Here is an 18099-nt window from a genome sequence, read left to right as displayed (position 1 = left end):
TGAGTTTAGAATAACTGTAACACCCATGCAACTCCTTTTTGTTTTCTGTTTTAAGTGTCATTTCCAACTTGTCATTTCCAGGGAGTGGCATCTATGCACCTGATTCTCCACGAGCATTTCACTATGATATGAAGACAGAGAAGGGAAAACTCCTCCTTGCACAACTGGACTCCCACCCACACCCCACGCCCGTGGTGAATTGGACTTCCTATGCCAGTGGTGTGAAAGCCCACTCAATGGGAAACCAGGAATTTACAGGCATCATTTTTTTTGATGAATTCAGCTTCTTGGAGCTCAAAGGAATTGGAGGAAATTACACAGTTTGCCAGAAAGATCTCTGTTGTCATCTAAGTTACAAGATGTCTGAGAAAAGATCAGATGAAGTTTATGCCCTGGGGGCATTTGATGGACTACACACTGTCGAAGGGACCTATTACTTACAGGTAATGATTGTTTTGATGGCAGGGGAATTAGTGGATAAAACACAGGACACCCAGTTAAACATGAATTTCAAAAAAAAACAATGGATTACTTTTATTATGAGTATGTCCTACTTTGGTGTTTATGTGTATACTAAGAAAATTAGCTGTTTACTTAAAATTTCTCTTTAGTTGGGTATCCTAAATTTTTATTTGCTAAAACTTGTGATCTTAGATGTCAGTCCAATGTTTGCTCGTTTTGGCAGACATTTCTTGAATGCCAAACACATACCAGATATATATTCAGCACTAATGAGATGAAGACGAGTAGGCATGGACCTGCCTCTTGAGGAATTTCGTAGCAGAGAAAGATAGATGACCATAGCTTCAGCACAGGTTGGCGTGTGATTGAACAAAGAAGGTGCATTTTGCTATAAGAATAATAAAGAGCTACATTTAGTCTAATTTGGAGATCCAGGAAAATTTCTGAAGACGTGATGCTTGAGTTTATGCTGTTTTATCCAGGAGAAAAAAAGTGGGAGGGAATTCAAGATAGGGTGAAGAGCCTGAGCAGGGGGTGGATGTGTCAAAAAGCAGGGTATACAGAAATGAACAAACAGCTGAGTCACTAAAGTGTTAGCATAGGAAGTGAGGATGGATGGAAAATGAGCATAGAGCCAGGATCACACCCTGCAGGACCTTACCTGTCATTCCTAAGACGTGGACTTTGTTCTATCATTGATGGTTTCTGCCAGAAGGTGTTCAGCAAGGGAATGATGCTGTCACAACTGTTTTTGAGTAAATCATTTTGGTTGCACTGTGGATCATGAAACATAGGGCAAAATGACTAGTGGTACTATTAAAATAGTCCTGCAAGGGTTTCAATCAAGATTATGTTCATATGAATAAAATCAGGATATGGAGTCAAGAAATATTTAGAAAACTAATCTTAGTAGCTGATTTGAGATGGAACAGGAAAACAGAATAAAGGGTCTAGAATGTACCAGGTTTCTGGCAAGAATGGCTGGATGAATGGGATGCTTTGACGGATCAGGATTAGAGAGGAGGAGCAAATTGGACGGTAGTGGGGGAGATGGTAAATTCAGCTTTGGATGTGTGGGCTTTTCATTACTTTGGGGACATTCAGTTGTATCCAGTAGGCTATTGAATGTAATATGACACTTAAGGGAGATATTATATTTAGAAATACAGTTTGGAAAATCAGCAGGAAAAAAGTTGTGATAAACCCACAACAAAGAGTGAATTGCAAAAGCTGACTAATGGTAAAGAATAGTGAGCTAAAGGTGGAATCTTTTGAAGCTCCTGTGTTTGGGCAGGAAATAAACAGAAGAATAGGAACCTGCAATTATGATTGAGAAATAAAGGAGCATTTAAAGAGAACTCTTATTAAAGGTAAGGTAAGTAGAGACTCTCAGAAGGAGGAAACTGTGCAGTGTAATTATGCAATAGGTTTACCATTATTGCATGAATAATATATAATTTTGTTGGAATCTCCTGGGCTCAGAATGATAGCGTGAAAGACAGATTACAGTGGGTTGAAAAGTGAGAGGTAAGTGGGGATATTCAAAGAATGAGTGAATATTTCTTCTTCAAAAAGCATATCTGATTCAGGAAGAAGGGAAACGAGATAGGAGCTAGACAGAGACTCACGGTAATGCTGTTTCTGTTTTTCCAATAGATGAAAGAAACTTGATTATCTTTATAGGCCTAAGAGAAAGAGCAACAAAAAAGGAAAGGATGAAAATGTGGGAGGAATCAATATTCCTTCTCAGAGCTCTGAGGTGCTAGAAGAAAGGGGAAAAAATGCTATCAGGAACACAGGTAGAAAAAGTCCAATGATTGGAAATAAGTTTTAAAAATTATGTTGTAGAAGAGTATCTATTGCCACATGAATATTATCATATATTACATGGCATATTGACATATATTGCATTATATATGTGGTACATATGTATGGTATTTTATTTCCATGCTGCTTTTTAAAATTAAAAAAATGATATATTATTTTTTATTATTTGTGATCTACTTTTAAGTTTAAAGAAATGATCATAAAACAAGATAGCATTCTTTCAATTCTTCCTCTCTTTTCCCGCCTTCCCTCGCAGTCTTATCTGCCTCTCTGCCTGCCCCAGAGTCTTGACTCCACTTGAGGGGATCAGCGATAGGTCTCTTCTTAGTGTTGGGAGGTTGCTTACTCCTCCAAGTAAATCCAAGACTCTCTCTGTTTTTATTGCCGGACAGTGATCCTTCAGCTAAGCCACCGGTGCCAGACAGGTTTTTAAATTTAAAATTCTAAATTTAGAAAATTTCTTCACATATATGATGACCCTTTTCTTGTTTTGTTTTTTTTTTTCAACTGAAACTGATTGAAAACTCTGAGCATGTGGTTGATAACTTGCCAACTTTAAGCTTCATGGGGGGACAGTCTAGCTGGGCTTTTTACTAGAAGAATCCCTGAGGCAAGTGTCTTTAGAGACTTCCTTTGGGGATGATTCAGTTTCCCATATTTCAAAATTCTTCTAATTCCTTTACTGAATAAGTTTGCTTAATTTAGCAAATAAAAATACAGGGTGCCCCAGTAAATTCAAAATTCAGATAAATACAGATTAAAAACAAATATGTCCAGGTAATAGTTGGGACATATTGATATTAAAAACTGGTTTGGGTATTTTTAGTTTACATAAACTTCAGATTTAACTGGGATTCCTGTCCTGTAATGTATTAGGAAACCCTATTCCTGAAGGAAAAACACTGTTTTAACAGAATGTAGAGAGTCAGCAGCTGACTCATTGTAAAAGTCCCTGAAGCTGGGAAAGATTGAGGGCAGAAGGAGAAGAGGGTGTCAGAGGATAAGATGGCTAGATGGCATCACCAAGTGCAACAGACCTGAACTTGGGCAAACTTCGGGAGATGGTGAAGGACAGAGAGGCCTGGCATGCTGCAGCCCATGGGGTCACAAACAGTTGGAAATGACTGGGTGACTGAACAACAAGACAGTCAAGTTGGGGAAATGCAAGGTAGAAGGGTATGGTATCACTATTCAGCATGACTCATTCAAAAACTCTCCTTACTAAGTCTTTCAGAGTCTCCATCTAAACACCCTCTCTGGAAATAAAGGTTCCATCTTTTATTGGAACTGGGGAAGGGTAGTTGCCCATCCGTGTCTGGGGACTCAGCATTGAGGCACCCTTTACAACTTCCTACCAGTTTTCCTTTCGTTAAGCACCCCAACTTACTCTCAGTTACTGAGGTACCTAGTGCTCCCAGGGATGGAATCTTTTGAGTATTCTGCAGTGTGAAAGCAAAAATGAGTCACCCAGTCATGTCCAACTCCTTGTGACCTCATGGGTTGTAGCCCACCAGGCTCCTCTGTCCATGGAATTATCCAGGCAAGAAAACTGGAGTGGGTAACTATTCCCTTCTCCAAGGCATCTTCCTGACCCAGGGATCCAACCCGGGTCTCCTGCACTGCAAGCAGACTCTTTACCATCTGAACCACCAGGAAGCCCATTCTGCAATGTAGACAGGTTGATTCTAGGCTTTCCCCATGCTAATTCAGGAGACTCTGTTTCGATACCTGGGCTGGGAAGATCTCCTTGAGAAGGGTATGGCAACCCGCTCCAGTATTCTTGCCTGGGAAATCCCATGGACAGAAGAGACCGGCAGGCTACAGTCCGTGGGATTGCAGAAGAGTTGGACACAACTTAGCAACAAAGCTTCCAAAGACTCCTTTGTACATATGTACCACATCATTTTAATCCAATAGTCTATTGATAGGCATGTGGGTTGCTTCCTCAGTCACCATTTTTGTGTCAACACCCAAACTTCTAAACTTGTGCTCTAGTCTATCCTCCTCCTGTTCTCCTAATCTTGTGGGTTCACATCTTCCACAATAATAATAATGCTTGTTTTAGTAGGATTGCAAGGGAACAAAATAGAAGCATGTATTCACTGTACCTTTATGTGAAAGTTGTTTGCATCCCGTCTTGACACACTTGCCCAAAAACACTTGCTCTCCAACTTCAAATGTGGAAGGAGGAAGACCAGCAAAGGGCCATTGCGTTAGTCAGGTAATAAATGAAGGTGGCTTGGAGTAAAATTTTGAAGATGCAGTATAGATGGAGATAAGTGAAGAAGGTTCTTCCTTTTGGGGGCTTTGCATCCACATGGTGAGATGGTTCATACACTGAAATTTTCACACACATAACTTTGTAATATAGTGTAGTATAGTGTAACTATGCAGGATAAGGAAAGCGCTTTCAGCCCTTGCTCAGGTGTAGGGTATGTGATTCTTCCAGTTCACAAATTGTCTCTAGATCAACTCTAGAGTTCTCTACAACCTCAAAGTTCCTTCATTGTTACAAATGGATGATAAGATAGAAATTAAACTAGTGTCTAAACTTTTTAAAGATAATTGAACACTCTTGATGACTAAAAGCATGGCTAACTTGAAAACAATAAGGTATAATTGTTCATGGCTATAGACCAAGGACCTATTATTTCTTTATGTGGTTTAATCTTTTTACAGTGAATTGCAGAAATAGATGTAAGAGATGCAGGTTTGATCCCCGGGTTAGGAAGATCCCCTGGAGGAGGGCACAGCAATCCACTCCAGTATTCTTGCTTGGAAAATCCCATGGACAGAGGAGCCTGATGGGCTTATGGTCCATAGGGTCACAAAGAGTCGGACACAACTGAAGTGACTTGGCATGTACACAGAAAACACTAGGGCCTGAAGTCTTTTTTTTTTTTTTGCTAATTGCAGTAGTTTTCAGCAAGAAAGCAGATTAGTCTAATGAGGAAGCAATATTATAGCAAACATTATAAACAAAAGGACATAGACATTTTTTGCTAGATCAAGAGAGTGTTTCAATTGGCTTTCCTAAGACTTAACTGTTTTTAAACGTATTGTCCTGTTATTTTGTTCCTAGATTTGTACTCTGCTGAAGTGTAGAACAACAGACTTAGACACTTGTGGTGACTCAGTTGAGACTGCTTCCACCAGGTTTGAAATGTTCTCCCTCAGTGGCACATTCGGAACCCAGTATGTCTTTCCTGAGGTGCTGCTGAGTGAAATTCAGCTTGCACCCGAAGAATTTCAGGTACAAATCTTTGCTTAATATTGATAAATCATTTTATGTAAGAAGAAGCATCTTTTGAGTAGAAAACCTGCCCAAGTGCTTGCAGATATCATGAAAGTCTTCATTTGGAGAGAGTAAAATTGGCCTTAGGGCTCATCGAGGACATGGGGCACATGGAACCTCTTTGGGAAACAATTTTTCCACGGACCATCAGGGAGAATGGTTTTGGGATGCTACTGAACAACAACAAAAAAGCACATGACACTTATTGTGCCTTTTATTTCTTTTATTGTTACATCATTTCCACCTCAGATCATCAGGCATTAAATCCTGGAGGTTGGGGACCCCTATTTTAGAGAATAGCTAGTGTAAAGAAGTATATCTTACTGTGGGGACTTCAGGGGGTGGGCTGGACGGTTTAAGGACTGTCAGGTAGAAAGAAGACTAGAGAAGAATTGCAGGACCAGTCCTACCAGAGGAAGCCTCCTTGTTTGGCGGGGTGGGGGGGTGGGGGTGGGGGGGGCGTTGGATGGCCTAGGACAGTTGAAAAGAATTCTTTTCGTGGTGTGTTCGAAGGCCCTGGGTGGCCATCTAGAAAAGGAAAGAAAGAAAAGCTGAAGGAGAATTGGATAGCAGCTGAACTGGCAAGAAGCAACCCTTTTAAAAAGAATATGCCAGAAATAATTTCTTCCTGCTCAAGTGTTCTGTTCAGCCACATTCTCCCACTGACTGCCTGCAGGTGCCAATCTTACTCCCCTTTCTTGGTCCAAACAGTTACTGTGGGGAGCTGAGGACAGGGGGTGGATAGGGAGTCTGTGATGAGTGAGTGTGAGGGATGATACAAGCTCAGCTCAACCCCACCTTGGTCAAGCCCTCCTGATCCTTTGGAGGAGTCTTTCTTGCCTGAGAGAACAAGAGTTCTCTCATATATTCTCAAATCCATTGTTTTGTGTTTATTAACTCATGGGATGCCCTCTCAGATGAGTAAATTATAAGATGTAGAATACAGCCATTTCAGTAACTGCCAATTCTATAGCTCCAATTTTTCTCTGTACTTTTTCAAGTTTTTCAGATGGAGTAGAATATGGCCATTACTTTCATTGTTTCTTCATCCAGTTGTACCGAATTTTAAGAGTGTGTTGTGAGGTTGTACAACTGAAAGTTATTCTCAGCTTCCCTGTGTTTTAATTAGGTATCAAGTGACGGACGCTTGTTCAGCCTGAAGCCAACATCTGGACCTGTTCTGACGGTGACTCTCTTTGGAAGGTTATATGAGAAGGATAGTGCGCCAATTGCTTTACCAGACCTCACCACACAAGTGCTAAGGGTAATGTTCATAGTTATAATACCTATTGTGTACTCATTAGATTGGTAGAATATTTACACTTTCTATCTTTACTTTGGATGATTTAAAAAATAATGAATATGAAAAGAAGAATGGATCTGGGATTTTGATAATAGTGCTCATGATCATTCATATCAATGAATTGCTAACACATTTTTTCTCTTGTTTAGAAACACACACATGCACACACACACACCAGACAATATAAAGTAGATAAAGTGACAAAATTTTGAAAAAGAGCAACAATTATACCCATCTGTTAGGTTTTTTTTTTTTTTTAAGTGAGAATGAAATAAGTCACTAGAGTTAAAGTGCTCAGACAACTTCCCAGCTCATGGTAAGTATTGTATATACGTTAACTTTTACAGTGATATGGGACTCTCACAGGAAAACCAATTGTGATGTATTTATTGCTAAAATCCTATCATCCCTGATTGTTCAAAGTGCATGTATTTTCTAACGGTTCAGCCACTCTGTATATTTTGATTAAAAAGTCAGTAAACTCAAAAGCCAATTGGGTGTGGCTTGATGGCTAGCACTAATGTTTCCCAGAGAGCAGCTGAGCTTACAGCTAGAAATCTACTCAAGAGCCTGAAGACTTTTTATGTGCTTTTCAGTGGTGATTGACTGCCTATTTAGAGCTTTGCCTGTCTTGTCAACCTGTAAGCAAATTAATAGGGTGACTAAAGTAGACGTTTATCAAATCTGGCTTCTTAATGGCCTGTGAGCTAAGAAAGGTTTTTAGGTTTATGAAGATTTGAAAAAGATAATTAAAAGAAGACTAGTATTTCGTGACACATGAAAATCCTTTGGAATTCAAATTTCAGTCTCCATAGCTAAAAGTGTTATTGAAGAAAGCCATCATTTGTTCAGTAGTGTTGATGGTGTTTTTCATGCTGCAGTTGTGGAATTGAGTAGCTGTGATGGAGACTATATAGACTATATGGCCAAAGAAGCTGAAAATATTTACTACCTTTACAGAGAAATATTGCCATCTCCTGCTCTAAAGTATTAAAGAACAATGCGTCTTAGTATTGAAAACAAGTAAGGGCAAATTATCCTTGAGCATCTTTCTTATTCTTCCACTCAAAGAGAAATAAAATATTTTCACTTGCTTTCTGTTATATTAACATCACAAAAAGATTACCTTGATTAACTTATGACCAAATATGTCTAATAGGCTATTACCCCAAACAAGTGAATATAATTTTATAAACATGATTAATATTTAATCATTCCAAGATACCACATCATAGTCTTGTTGCATTTGGTATTTACTGACATTTCTGAAAGAAATAACATTTTTTATTTTATTTTTAATTAAAAAATTTTAATGAAAGTATAATTGCTTTACAATGTTGTGTTAGTTTCTAGTTTCTAGTTTTTAAATTTTCCTGGAGATCATTTAAGAACTGCTCATATTAATATACTATCTGATATTTTTTCCTGTGACAAATTTGCTACATTGTCTTAAAATGATTTTTTTTTTTTAATTAAACATTGCAGCAGTGAATTTACTCTAAAAAATGGCATTTACTACATTCATACCCAGCTCTGGTTATTTTCACTCTGGATTTCTTTTATGCATATAGATTTTTTAATGATGGTTTTGATGTGCTTTTTAACTGTAATTTTTATTTCTTCTGCTTAACGTAATTGTGATGCTCACTTGATACCAACAGCTCAATCCAAAGACAGAAGCATGGAAAAGTAAATAAGGTCTAACGTGAAACAATGCTGAATGGAAAGGAGGAAAGAAAAAAGCAGCAGAGGAAAACCATGAGGATTCTCCACAATCTAATAAAAATATGGCACTTTCTTTAAAAACTAAAAATGAAGGTTCTTAAAATGGAAGATAATGCAAAAGACACGTGTTCATTCATACATTCGCATGCACACACACAGATATACCCCAATGACTATACTCTGAGGCCTTAGCACTTATGAAGGGGCACCTAGTTGGACACAGGTGCAGATTAAAATGTGAGTCACTGTTGTTTGTACTTCTAGAAAAGTGCTTATGAGAGAAAGGTTTGTTTGGGTATGGTGATCTCAAACAGGAAGCACTATGCATCTCTTCAAAAGCCAACAGTCAAAAATGCATCCTACAGGTAAATGAGCCTGCTTGCACTTGGAGGTCTGAGTCCTGCTCTACAGCCTCATGCTCCCCCAGCCTCCAGGCTCATGTTCCCCCAGCCTCCAGGCTCATGCTTCCCCAGCCTCCAGGCTCATGTTCCCCCAGCCTCCAGGCTCAGGCTCCCCCGGCCTCCAGGCTCATGATCCCCCGGCCTCCAGGCTCAGGCTCCCCCGGCCTCCAGGCTCATGATCCCCCGGCCTCCAGGCTCAGGCTCCCCCGGCCTCCAGGCTCGTGATCCCCCGGCCTCCAGGCTCGTGCTCCCCCGGCCTCCAGGCTCGTGCTCCCCCGGCCTCCAGGCTCAGGCTCCTCCAGCCTCCAGGCTCGTGCTCCCCCGGCCTCCAGGCTCAGGCTCCTCCAGCCTCCAGGCTCAGGCTCCCCCGGCCTCCAGGCTCACGCTCCCCCAGCTCCAGGCTCATGCTCCTCCGGCCTCCAAGCTCAGGCTCCTCTGGCCTCCAGGCTCAGGCTCCTCCAGTCTCCAGGCTCCTGCTCCTCTGGCCTCCAGGCTCATGTTCCCCCAGCCTCCATGCTCCTCCAGCCTCCAGGCTCATGCTCCCCCAGCCTCCAGGCTCAGGCTCCCCCGGCCTCCAGGCTCATGCTCCCCCGGCCTCCAGGCTCATGCTCCCCCGGCCTCCAGGCTCAGGCTACCCCGGCCTCCAGGCTCATGCTCCTCCAGCCTCCAGGCATGGCAGGAGCTCTTGGCTGCTGCTCTTGCTGCTCTTTGTAGTCCTAGTTCAGGACTTGGTAAATTTCAGTGACCAGGGTTAAAGACTTCATGAGCTTTCCTAACTGTGGACTGTGGTTTTGGCTCAACCTTAGAAAACTTAGATTTGCTACAGTAAAACATTTCCTGGGCATGGATGCTGGAGAAAGCAAGAGCTCCCTGGTCTGGTTCATACCCGGTGGGGACATGAATCGTGTTAGGGTTAACGGGACTCCGTGTCTGGTGGCGTGCTGACAACAGTTGACCTGGACTGATGCGATTCTTCATACAGGTTTGAGACAGGATGCTGGGTGAATAGAACCCAGATGCCAGAAGCAGGGTCTGGGCCAGCTAAGCAGCTGGCTGTAGCTCTGGAATGTGAAGGCTGTGATCACGAAGACACGTTCTAACTGCTGTGGAACGCTGACTGGAGGAACCAATGGACTGTCGCTCTCCTCATCCAACTCTTTTTCTTTATTCCTTACTAAATGCATCTTTGTGATGATGGGAGAGCTGCTTCAGTGGCTTAATGAAGCCAGTGGAGCTGGGAGAGAGTGATGAGTGTGGGCTTAAGGTAGGGACATTTTCTCCATCTCAATTCATTCTTTTTTTTCCATAAAAAAACTGTCAAATGTTGCCATAGTATTTTTTTCTTTCTTTACTGTAAGTATTCACTTTCAAATTGGTGGAGAAGATACTAAAGGAGAAAAGTTCCTTAGATCTAGGAATATAGCTGTATAAAAATTAAAAGAAATAAAAACATAAATAAAACAGAACTTCTAGATTCCAAGAGTAGTCAGTCCTTGGAGAAGGTTCAAAATACCTGTGGTCTATTCACTGTGATAAGGATAGTCCCACGTTGTCTTGATCTCTGGTCTCCCCAAAAATTCAAAGTTGCAAAAAGGGAAGAAATAAACAAATGCAAAATAAAAATACCCCAGCAGGAATGCATGGCCCCTCACCCTTATTTTCTGGAGCCAGGGAATATCCCACCCCTCACACTCTCAAAGGATAATCACTATATTCCAGCCCTTAAGAGCTCTTTAGCATCCATTGCATTGGGACATCCATGTGTAGCAGAACCAACAAGAACTGTGTTTATTTTTAAAATATTTCAGCTGTATTTTATTATTGCTGAGGACTGAGCAACAATGACAATAATAATGAACGTTTTCAAGCATGAACTTTTAAAAGATAAGCTGAGGCATGTTAAACATTCTAAGAGTTAATTTGAGCAAAAACGAGTTTGAATAGGGCAGCACCAAACCAAAAGTGGTTGGGAGAGTCCTCTGATGGGAGTTCGGGACAAGACTTTTATAGGAAAGATGGAGGTCTAAAGCAAGAAATTATTTGATTGGCAATAGCTTAAGTAACTGGCTTATTTGGGAAAGTCTAGTGGGCTGTTTGTAATTGGTTGTGCTTAGATTTTGATTTCTTAACTTTGAGGCATTTACAGGCTTAGGTTCTGATTTGCTCACATAGGTTTCTAAGGTATTAGAACCACCTAAGTCTAATGGTTTCCCTGTTTAAATTAACTTACTACTAAACATGGGCACTTTCTCACATGAAACAATCCTTTAAATAAGCATTATTGCCTTCATTCTACAAGGTAACATTGAGGCTTGGAGAGGATAATGTATTCAAAGTCAACCAAAAATAAGTAGTTAAGATAATCTAAAACATCTAGCTCCTTTTGCCTCAAATATATGTACCGTTGGCCCTTCATATCTGTGGTTAGTGCTCCCACAGACTCAACCAACTGCAGATTGAAAATATTTGGAAAAAAAATTCAGAAAGTTCAGAAGTTCAGAATTTTCTATGTTCTGGCCACTGTTTATGTAACATGTACATCGTGTGTGCATGCTAAATTGCTTTAGTTGTGTCCAATTCTTTGCAACCCTATGGATTGTAGCCTGCCAGCCTCCTCTGTCCTTGAGCTTCTCTAAGCAAGAATACTGGAGTGGGTTGTCATTCCCTTCTCCAGGGGATCTTCCCTATCCAGGGATCAAACCTGAGTCTCCTGCATCTCCTGCATTGGCAGGAGCGTTCTTTACCACTAGCACCACCTGGGAAATCCACTTATATTGTATTAGGTATTATAAAGGTATTATAAGCAATTTACAGATGATTTAAAGTGCACTAGAGGATGTGCATAGGTTATATTCAAATACTATACCATTTTGTGTAAGGGGCTTGAGCATTTGAGAAGTTTAGTATCCACAGGAGGTCCTGAGATCAATCCCCCTTGGATACTGAGGAAGAGGTTTACTCTTTCATGATGTTACACTTTCTCTCTCTTTAGAATGCATTTTAGTCAGGAAAGGCTAGGGAATGGTACAGTAGTAAATAATATCAAAAACATCCTGGCTCATTAAAGCAAAAGTTTATTTCTTATTCATTCAGAGTCTATTCTAGGGAAGCTAGCCTTTATGTCATAGATCAGAACTCTGGGCTCTTTTCACCTTGTATCATTTCCTTATCAACTGTGCTCCCATAATTTCTAGAGCATGAGAAAAGAATATGAAAAAATTGTACAATGCCTTATAAATGCTTTCACCCAGCATGAAAAATGCCATTTCCTCTCATATTTTATTGACCAGAGAAAGTCATATGGCCGTGCCAAATTTAAATAAATAAGCAGTGTAATTCCCCTGCATGTTCAGGAAAGGGAAGAGATTTATAAATATTGGCTAACACTAGTAATATCACTCATTGAATATAAGATCTTCAAAAAGGTGTGTCTTACATTCTTCTTCAACTTGAGCATATAAACATCACTTAATAAATGATTAATGTCTGCCGTGAGTCACCAGAGCTGCTAGTTCAGTTCAGTTCAGTCACTCAGTCTTCTCGGACTCTGGATTGCAGTATGCTAGGCTTCCCTGTCCATAACCAACTCCTGGAACTTGTTCAAACTCATGTCCATCAAGTCGGTAATGCCATCCAACCATCTTATTCTCTGTCATCCCCTTCTCCTGCCTTAAATCTTCCCTAGCATCAACGTGCTTTCCAATGAGTTAGTTCTTTGCATCAGGTGGCCAAAGTATTAGAGTTTCAGCTTTAGCATCAGTCCTTTCAATGAATATTCAGGACTGATTTCCTTTAGGATTTACTGGTTTGATCTCCTCGCAGTACAAGGGACTCTCAAGAGTCTTCTCCAATACCACAGTTCAAAAGCATCAATTCGTCAGTGCTCAGCTTTCTTTATAGTCCAACTCTCACTTCCATACATGACTACTGGAAAAACCATAACTTTGACTAAGATGGACCTTTTTTGGCAAAGTAATGTCTCTGCTTTTTAATATGCTGTCTAGGTTGGTCATAGCTTTTCTTCCAAGGAGCAAGCGTCTTTTAACTTCATGGCTGCAGTCACCATCTGCAGTGATTTTGGAGCCCAAGAAAATAAAGGCTGTCACTGTTTCCACTGTTTCCCCATCTATTTGCCATGAAGTGAAGGGACTGGATGCCATGATCTTCATTTTTGAACGTTGAGTTTTAAACCCTTCTTTTATTTTTTAACCTATAGTTACACTATACTTGCCTCTTGCCCCATTACTTTGTTGTTAATCCCATGAACATGCTAATTGCAAGCCAATACCAACAGTTGCTCAAACTTTCCATTGATCTTTCATTGATCTAAAGGCAATTTTACCTGTACTTGCCAGGAGTATGTAAAAGGCATCACTGATGTTTTGTGTACAGCATTTTGTAGTTTAAAAAACATTTTAATGTACATTTTCTTTTATTTCACAAAGTGTTGTATTCATATCTCCTAACTCGGGTGTATCAGATTCTCAAAAATGAATCGTTGAGCTTCATGTCCAATGTATTCTTTAGCTTTCTGGGTTATCAGTGTTTTCTTAGATAGCCATGCTAGACTGCAGCTTCCTGAGGGACTCACTGTTAATCCTGTTTGATTAAAGTGGTGGGTACTGATGTTTTGCTTAATGATTATTAAAGCTAGATTTTAATTGCATTTTTAAGGGTCCACCTGCAGTGCAGGAGACCCAGGTTCAACTCCTGGGTTGGGAAGATGCCTTGGAGAAGGGAATGGCAATCCACTCCAGTGTTATTGCCTGGAGACTTTCATGGACAGAGGAGCCTCGTGGACAGAGGACTGTAGTGACCTACAGTCCATGTGGTCACTAAGATTCGGACATGAGTGAGAGACTAACTTTCTCACACTTTCACTACCTTTATAAGAGCAACACACACACTACATTCCTCACAGTCCATCTTGTAGCTTTTATAGCCGCAGAGTTTGGTAGATCGCAGAGTTTGGTAGATCAGTTTGGTAGATCGCAGAGTTTGGTAGATCGTAGGTAGAGGGCTCAGGTGGAGGTACACAACTAATATTAAATATATATACCTACCCTGAGGAAAGATTGAACTCAGTTGATCATCTCTGCTAACATGGCATAGAGAATATACATTTTCCTTGAGACACTGAGAGAGGACTGCCAACATTAAGAGTGGAAGTTTTTTGGACTTGGGAGGTAAATTTAGAAGGATAAGTGACAATGTGTTCATTGTGCTCCCTTATGTGTGTTAAGAGTGAGCTCTTTTAATCTTTCTGTTTTGAAATCAGCTCCGTATGGTTGTCCAGTTGCAGAAATATAGCAAGAGCTCTTATCAGTGTTAATAGCTATTTAGCCATCAATATATTCTAGAAACTTTGAACTCCTGCCAAAGCAAAGAAAAGCCACCTGTCAGCATAGTGGTAGATTATCTGATAAATAGTTAATATTTGGGCAATATGCTTTGTAGACAGGATGAACTTTGAGTTATGAACATATTAGTATCAAAAATACTGTTTTAATGGGTTATGATGTTGATTTAGCTGAATTTATGAACCAGTTGATTTCTTTTCTTCCTGTCTGTGATAAAATTTCATCTTGCTCTGTCAAAGACAACTGAGGATTTATTGCCAGAGCAGTATGAGTAAAAAAAAAAAAAAAAAAAAATTGAAATGCCTGATATTGTGTGTACTTAGTACTAGGAAACTAGTTGTTGTAGAGATAAATTATAAAAGCATTATAGCAAGAAAATAAAACTATTAGCCTAAAAATATTTATAATTCAATTTTACCTGAAATATGTGAAAGTTATCTATAGAGACTTCTGAGAAAAATATAATAATTTTAGTGACTAAAAAAATTACAAATAGTATTTTGAAAATATTTTGAAATTACTATTGTTACTATACTATTACTATTGTTTAGTTGCTCAGTCATGTCTGACTCTGTCACCCATGGACCTCACTATTTTCAGGAGTTTGCACAAATGGACTCATGTCCATCGAGTCGGTGATGCCATCCAACCATCTCATCCTCTATCACCCCTTCTCCTCCTGCCCTCAGTCTTTCCCAGCATCAGGGTCTTTTCCAATGAGTCAGCTCTTCGCATCAGGTGGCCAAAGTATTGGAACTTCAGCTTCAACATCAGTCCTTCCAATGAATATTCAGGGTTGATTTCCTGTAGGATGGACTGATTCTCCAGGCAAGACTACTGGAGTAGGTTGCTAGTCCCTTCTCCAGGGGATCTTCCCAGCCCAGGGATCAAACTCAAGTGTCACACATTGCAGGCAGATTCTTTACTGTCTGATCTACCAGGGAAGCCCTGAAATTACTGTTAGTGTGTTATCATCTCACCTAACATTTTTTTTATGATGATCATTTTTAAAGTCTTTATTGAACTTGTTGCAACATAAGCTCTCCTAACTTGTAAATAATATGATTCTCTTGCCCACTTATTCATAACACTTATGAATGTTAAGCAAAGTTCTCAATAGGGTAGTTATCTCAGTTTTTGCTATCTAGCTGTTTGAAGGGCCTGAAGGAGAAATCAGCTATAGATAAGAGATCCTTTCACTCAAACTTTTTTCCCTCGAAATTCTTCATAGTGATTAGCAGCTGAAACTCTGGAGTCAGACAAATCTGGAATCAAAATCCTCTGCTGCCCCTTAGTATTAAATTAAAGTATCTAATTCTCATTACCTTCCTTTGTGAAGCAATTATTAAGATAGTATCTATTACTGTAGAGTTGTTATGGAAATAAACTAGAGCTTTCTCATAAGGCTCTTCACCCATTGACTGGTACTGTTTCAGCAAATGTTGTTTCTCCTCCCCGTTCTTTCTTCGCTCCCTCCTGTGACTCTTTTTTTCTCCTCTTCTTCCACTGTCATTTTCTCCTCTTCCTTCTTCATCTCTCTTCTTGCTCCTCCTCTTCTTATTATTTCCTTTTTATTATTATTATTATTATTGAGAGTGACCAAGCTTAGGCTGTGCCCACAGAAGCAATATGTTTATGGTTTGTCTTCAAGAGGTCCTAAGATGCAAGGGAAAGTCCAGAGCAGCACACTGTGGGAAATCCACTATTACGTGGGAAATCCACAGGGTCCTAGTTTATTCCTCCTCCCCTCTCCTCTGAGAGGGAAAAATGAGAAGGTTGAAATTGTTTCATACTGGGTCACTCTATTCTAGGGTCTTTGGGAAGCAAGAGGAAGGATTCAGTATAAAAAACCTATATCCTACAAAAATTTGCAAAAGGCTGCCCTCTATAGGTCCATGTGAATATAATATCTGGGTCAGAAATTCAAGTTTAGTAAGAAATGAACACTCAAGGTGTAGTGTCTTAAGGTCAGTTAAGAAAGAGAAAGTATCCTTTCTAAAGTGTATAAGCCACATGCCCCATTATATTTTCATTCTTCTATTTGTGGTAGCCAAAGAATATATATCCTAACAACCCTCCAAAGATCCTTCCTACAATGTTCATGAAGATATTCAGTTAGTTGCATCAGAATAATTTTATTTATGAGTCAATCTATTGTCTGAATGGAGTTTTAAGATATTTATGAAACCTGCTAACATTTGGTCTATCCTCAAGGCTCTGAACTGATATGTGTTTGAATTACCACTTTGTTCCTCAGCCTCCACATTATTTGTGTGTGTGTGTGTATGATGAACTGACTTTATTTTTTAACTCCAGTTTTGTCGAGATATAATTGACACACAGTACTGTAAGTTTAAGATGTACAACATAATCATATGACTTACATATATTATGAAGTGCTTTTCACCATAAATTTCGTACATATTCATCATCTCATATAGGTACAAAATTAAAGAAATAGAATTAATTTTTTTTTCTTGAGGTGAGAACTCTTAGGATTTTCTCAATTTTCATATATAACACACATGCATGGGTGCTCAGTCATGTCCAACTCTTTGCAATTCCATGGACTGTAGCCCACCAAGCTCTTCTGTCAATGGGATCCTCCAGTCAAGAATACTGTAGTGGGGTGCCATTTCCTGCTCCAGGGGATCTTCCTGACTCAGGGATTGAACCGGTACCTCCTGTGTCTCATGCATTGGCAGGCAGATTTTTTACATCTGAGCCACCTGGTAAGCCCATACCTACAGCAGTGTTAATTATATTTATCACATTGTCCATTATATCCCAAGAACTTACTTATTTTATAACTGTAAGTTTTTTAGTTTTGACCACTTTCATCCAATTCCCCTCCCCCAACCTTGGTAACCACAAATCTGTCGAGGGACTAAACAAAATCAAAAAGTTAACCTTTATTAAGTAAGAGAGAATTCCTCCTGCCTGGCTGGTTTTGAACTAGGACAGTGGCTTTTTTCTGCCTTTGGATTCAAACTGCAGTATTGACCCTTTTTGGGTCTCAAGCCTGTCATCCTTCGGACTAGAACTACCCTACTGACTCTCCTCAGTCTCCAAATTTCCAACTCACCCTGCAGATCCAGAGACTTGTCAGTATCCATAATTACAGGAGTGAATGCTATATAATCCCTGGAGGAGAAAATGGCAACCCACTCCGGTATTCTTGCCTGGAGAATCCCCATGGACAGAGGAACCTGGCGGGCTGCAGTACATGGGGTCGCGAAGAGTTGGACATGACTGAGTGACTAAGCGCACACATGCTGTATGATAAATCTGTCCGTATATGTATATACAACCTGCTGCTTTGGTTTTTCTGAGAACACTGACTAATACATACATGTTCTCAAGATAACAATAACAGTCCTCAAGAAAGAGGACTGAAAGCATCATTTGCCATGCATCAGTCAGGCAGTTCAATCGCTCAGTCGTGTCCCACTCTTTGCGACCCCATGAACCGCAGCACACCAGGCCTCCCTGTCCATCACCAACTCCCGGAGTCCACCCAAACCCATGTCCATTAAGTCGGTGATGCCCTTCAACCATCTCATCCTCTGTCATCCCCTTTTCCTCCTGCTCCCAATCCCTCCCAGCATCAGGGTCTTTTCCAATGAGTCACCTCTTCACATCAGGTGGCCAAAGTATTTTAGTTTCAGCTTCAGCATCAATCCTTCCAATGAACACTCAGGACTGATCTCCTTTAGGATGGACTGG

The 18099-nt window shown here is 40.2% G+C and overlaps 1 protein-coding gene across 6 annotated transcripts in view; it reads left to right on the top strand.

Moving 5' to 3' along the window:
- The window catches only part of VNN1 (vanin 1), a 45155-nt gene that overhangs the window by 15512 nt on the left and 11544 nt on the right, over positions 1-18099 (top strand). For 5 of the 6 annotated variants that reach the window (XM_043457216.1, XM_043457215.1, XM_043457217.1 and 2 more), the window contains 4 exons: positions 82-443; positions 5372-5542; positions 6714-6848; positions 8549-8720. In XM_043457216.1, the coding sequence (XP_043313151.1) occupies positions 82-443; positions 5372-5542; positions 6714-6848; positions 8549-8584 (704 nt within the window). In that variant the 3' untranslated portion in view covers positions 8585-8720. Of the gene's footprint in view, positions 1-81; positions 444-5371; positions 5543-6713; positions 6849-8548; positions 8721-18099 lie in introns of those variants that run through there. The other variant, XM_043457218.1, reaches the window with a different exon arrangement.

The sequence above is a fragment of the Cervus canadensis genome, chromosome 33 (genome assembly GCF_019320065.1).
Source record: "Cervus canadensis isolate Bull #8, Minnesota chromosome 33, ASM1932006v1, whole genome shotgun sequence".
Lineage (NCBI taxonomy): Eukaryota > Metazoa > Chordata > Mammalia > Artiodactyla > Cervidae > Cervus > Cervus canadensis.
Note: the sequence above shows the minus strand (reverse complement) of the source record. Positions and strands in the feature narration are given on the sequence as shown.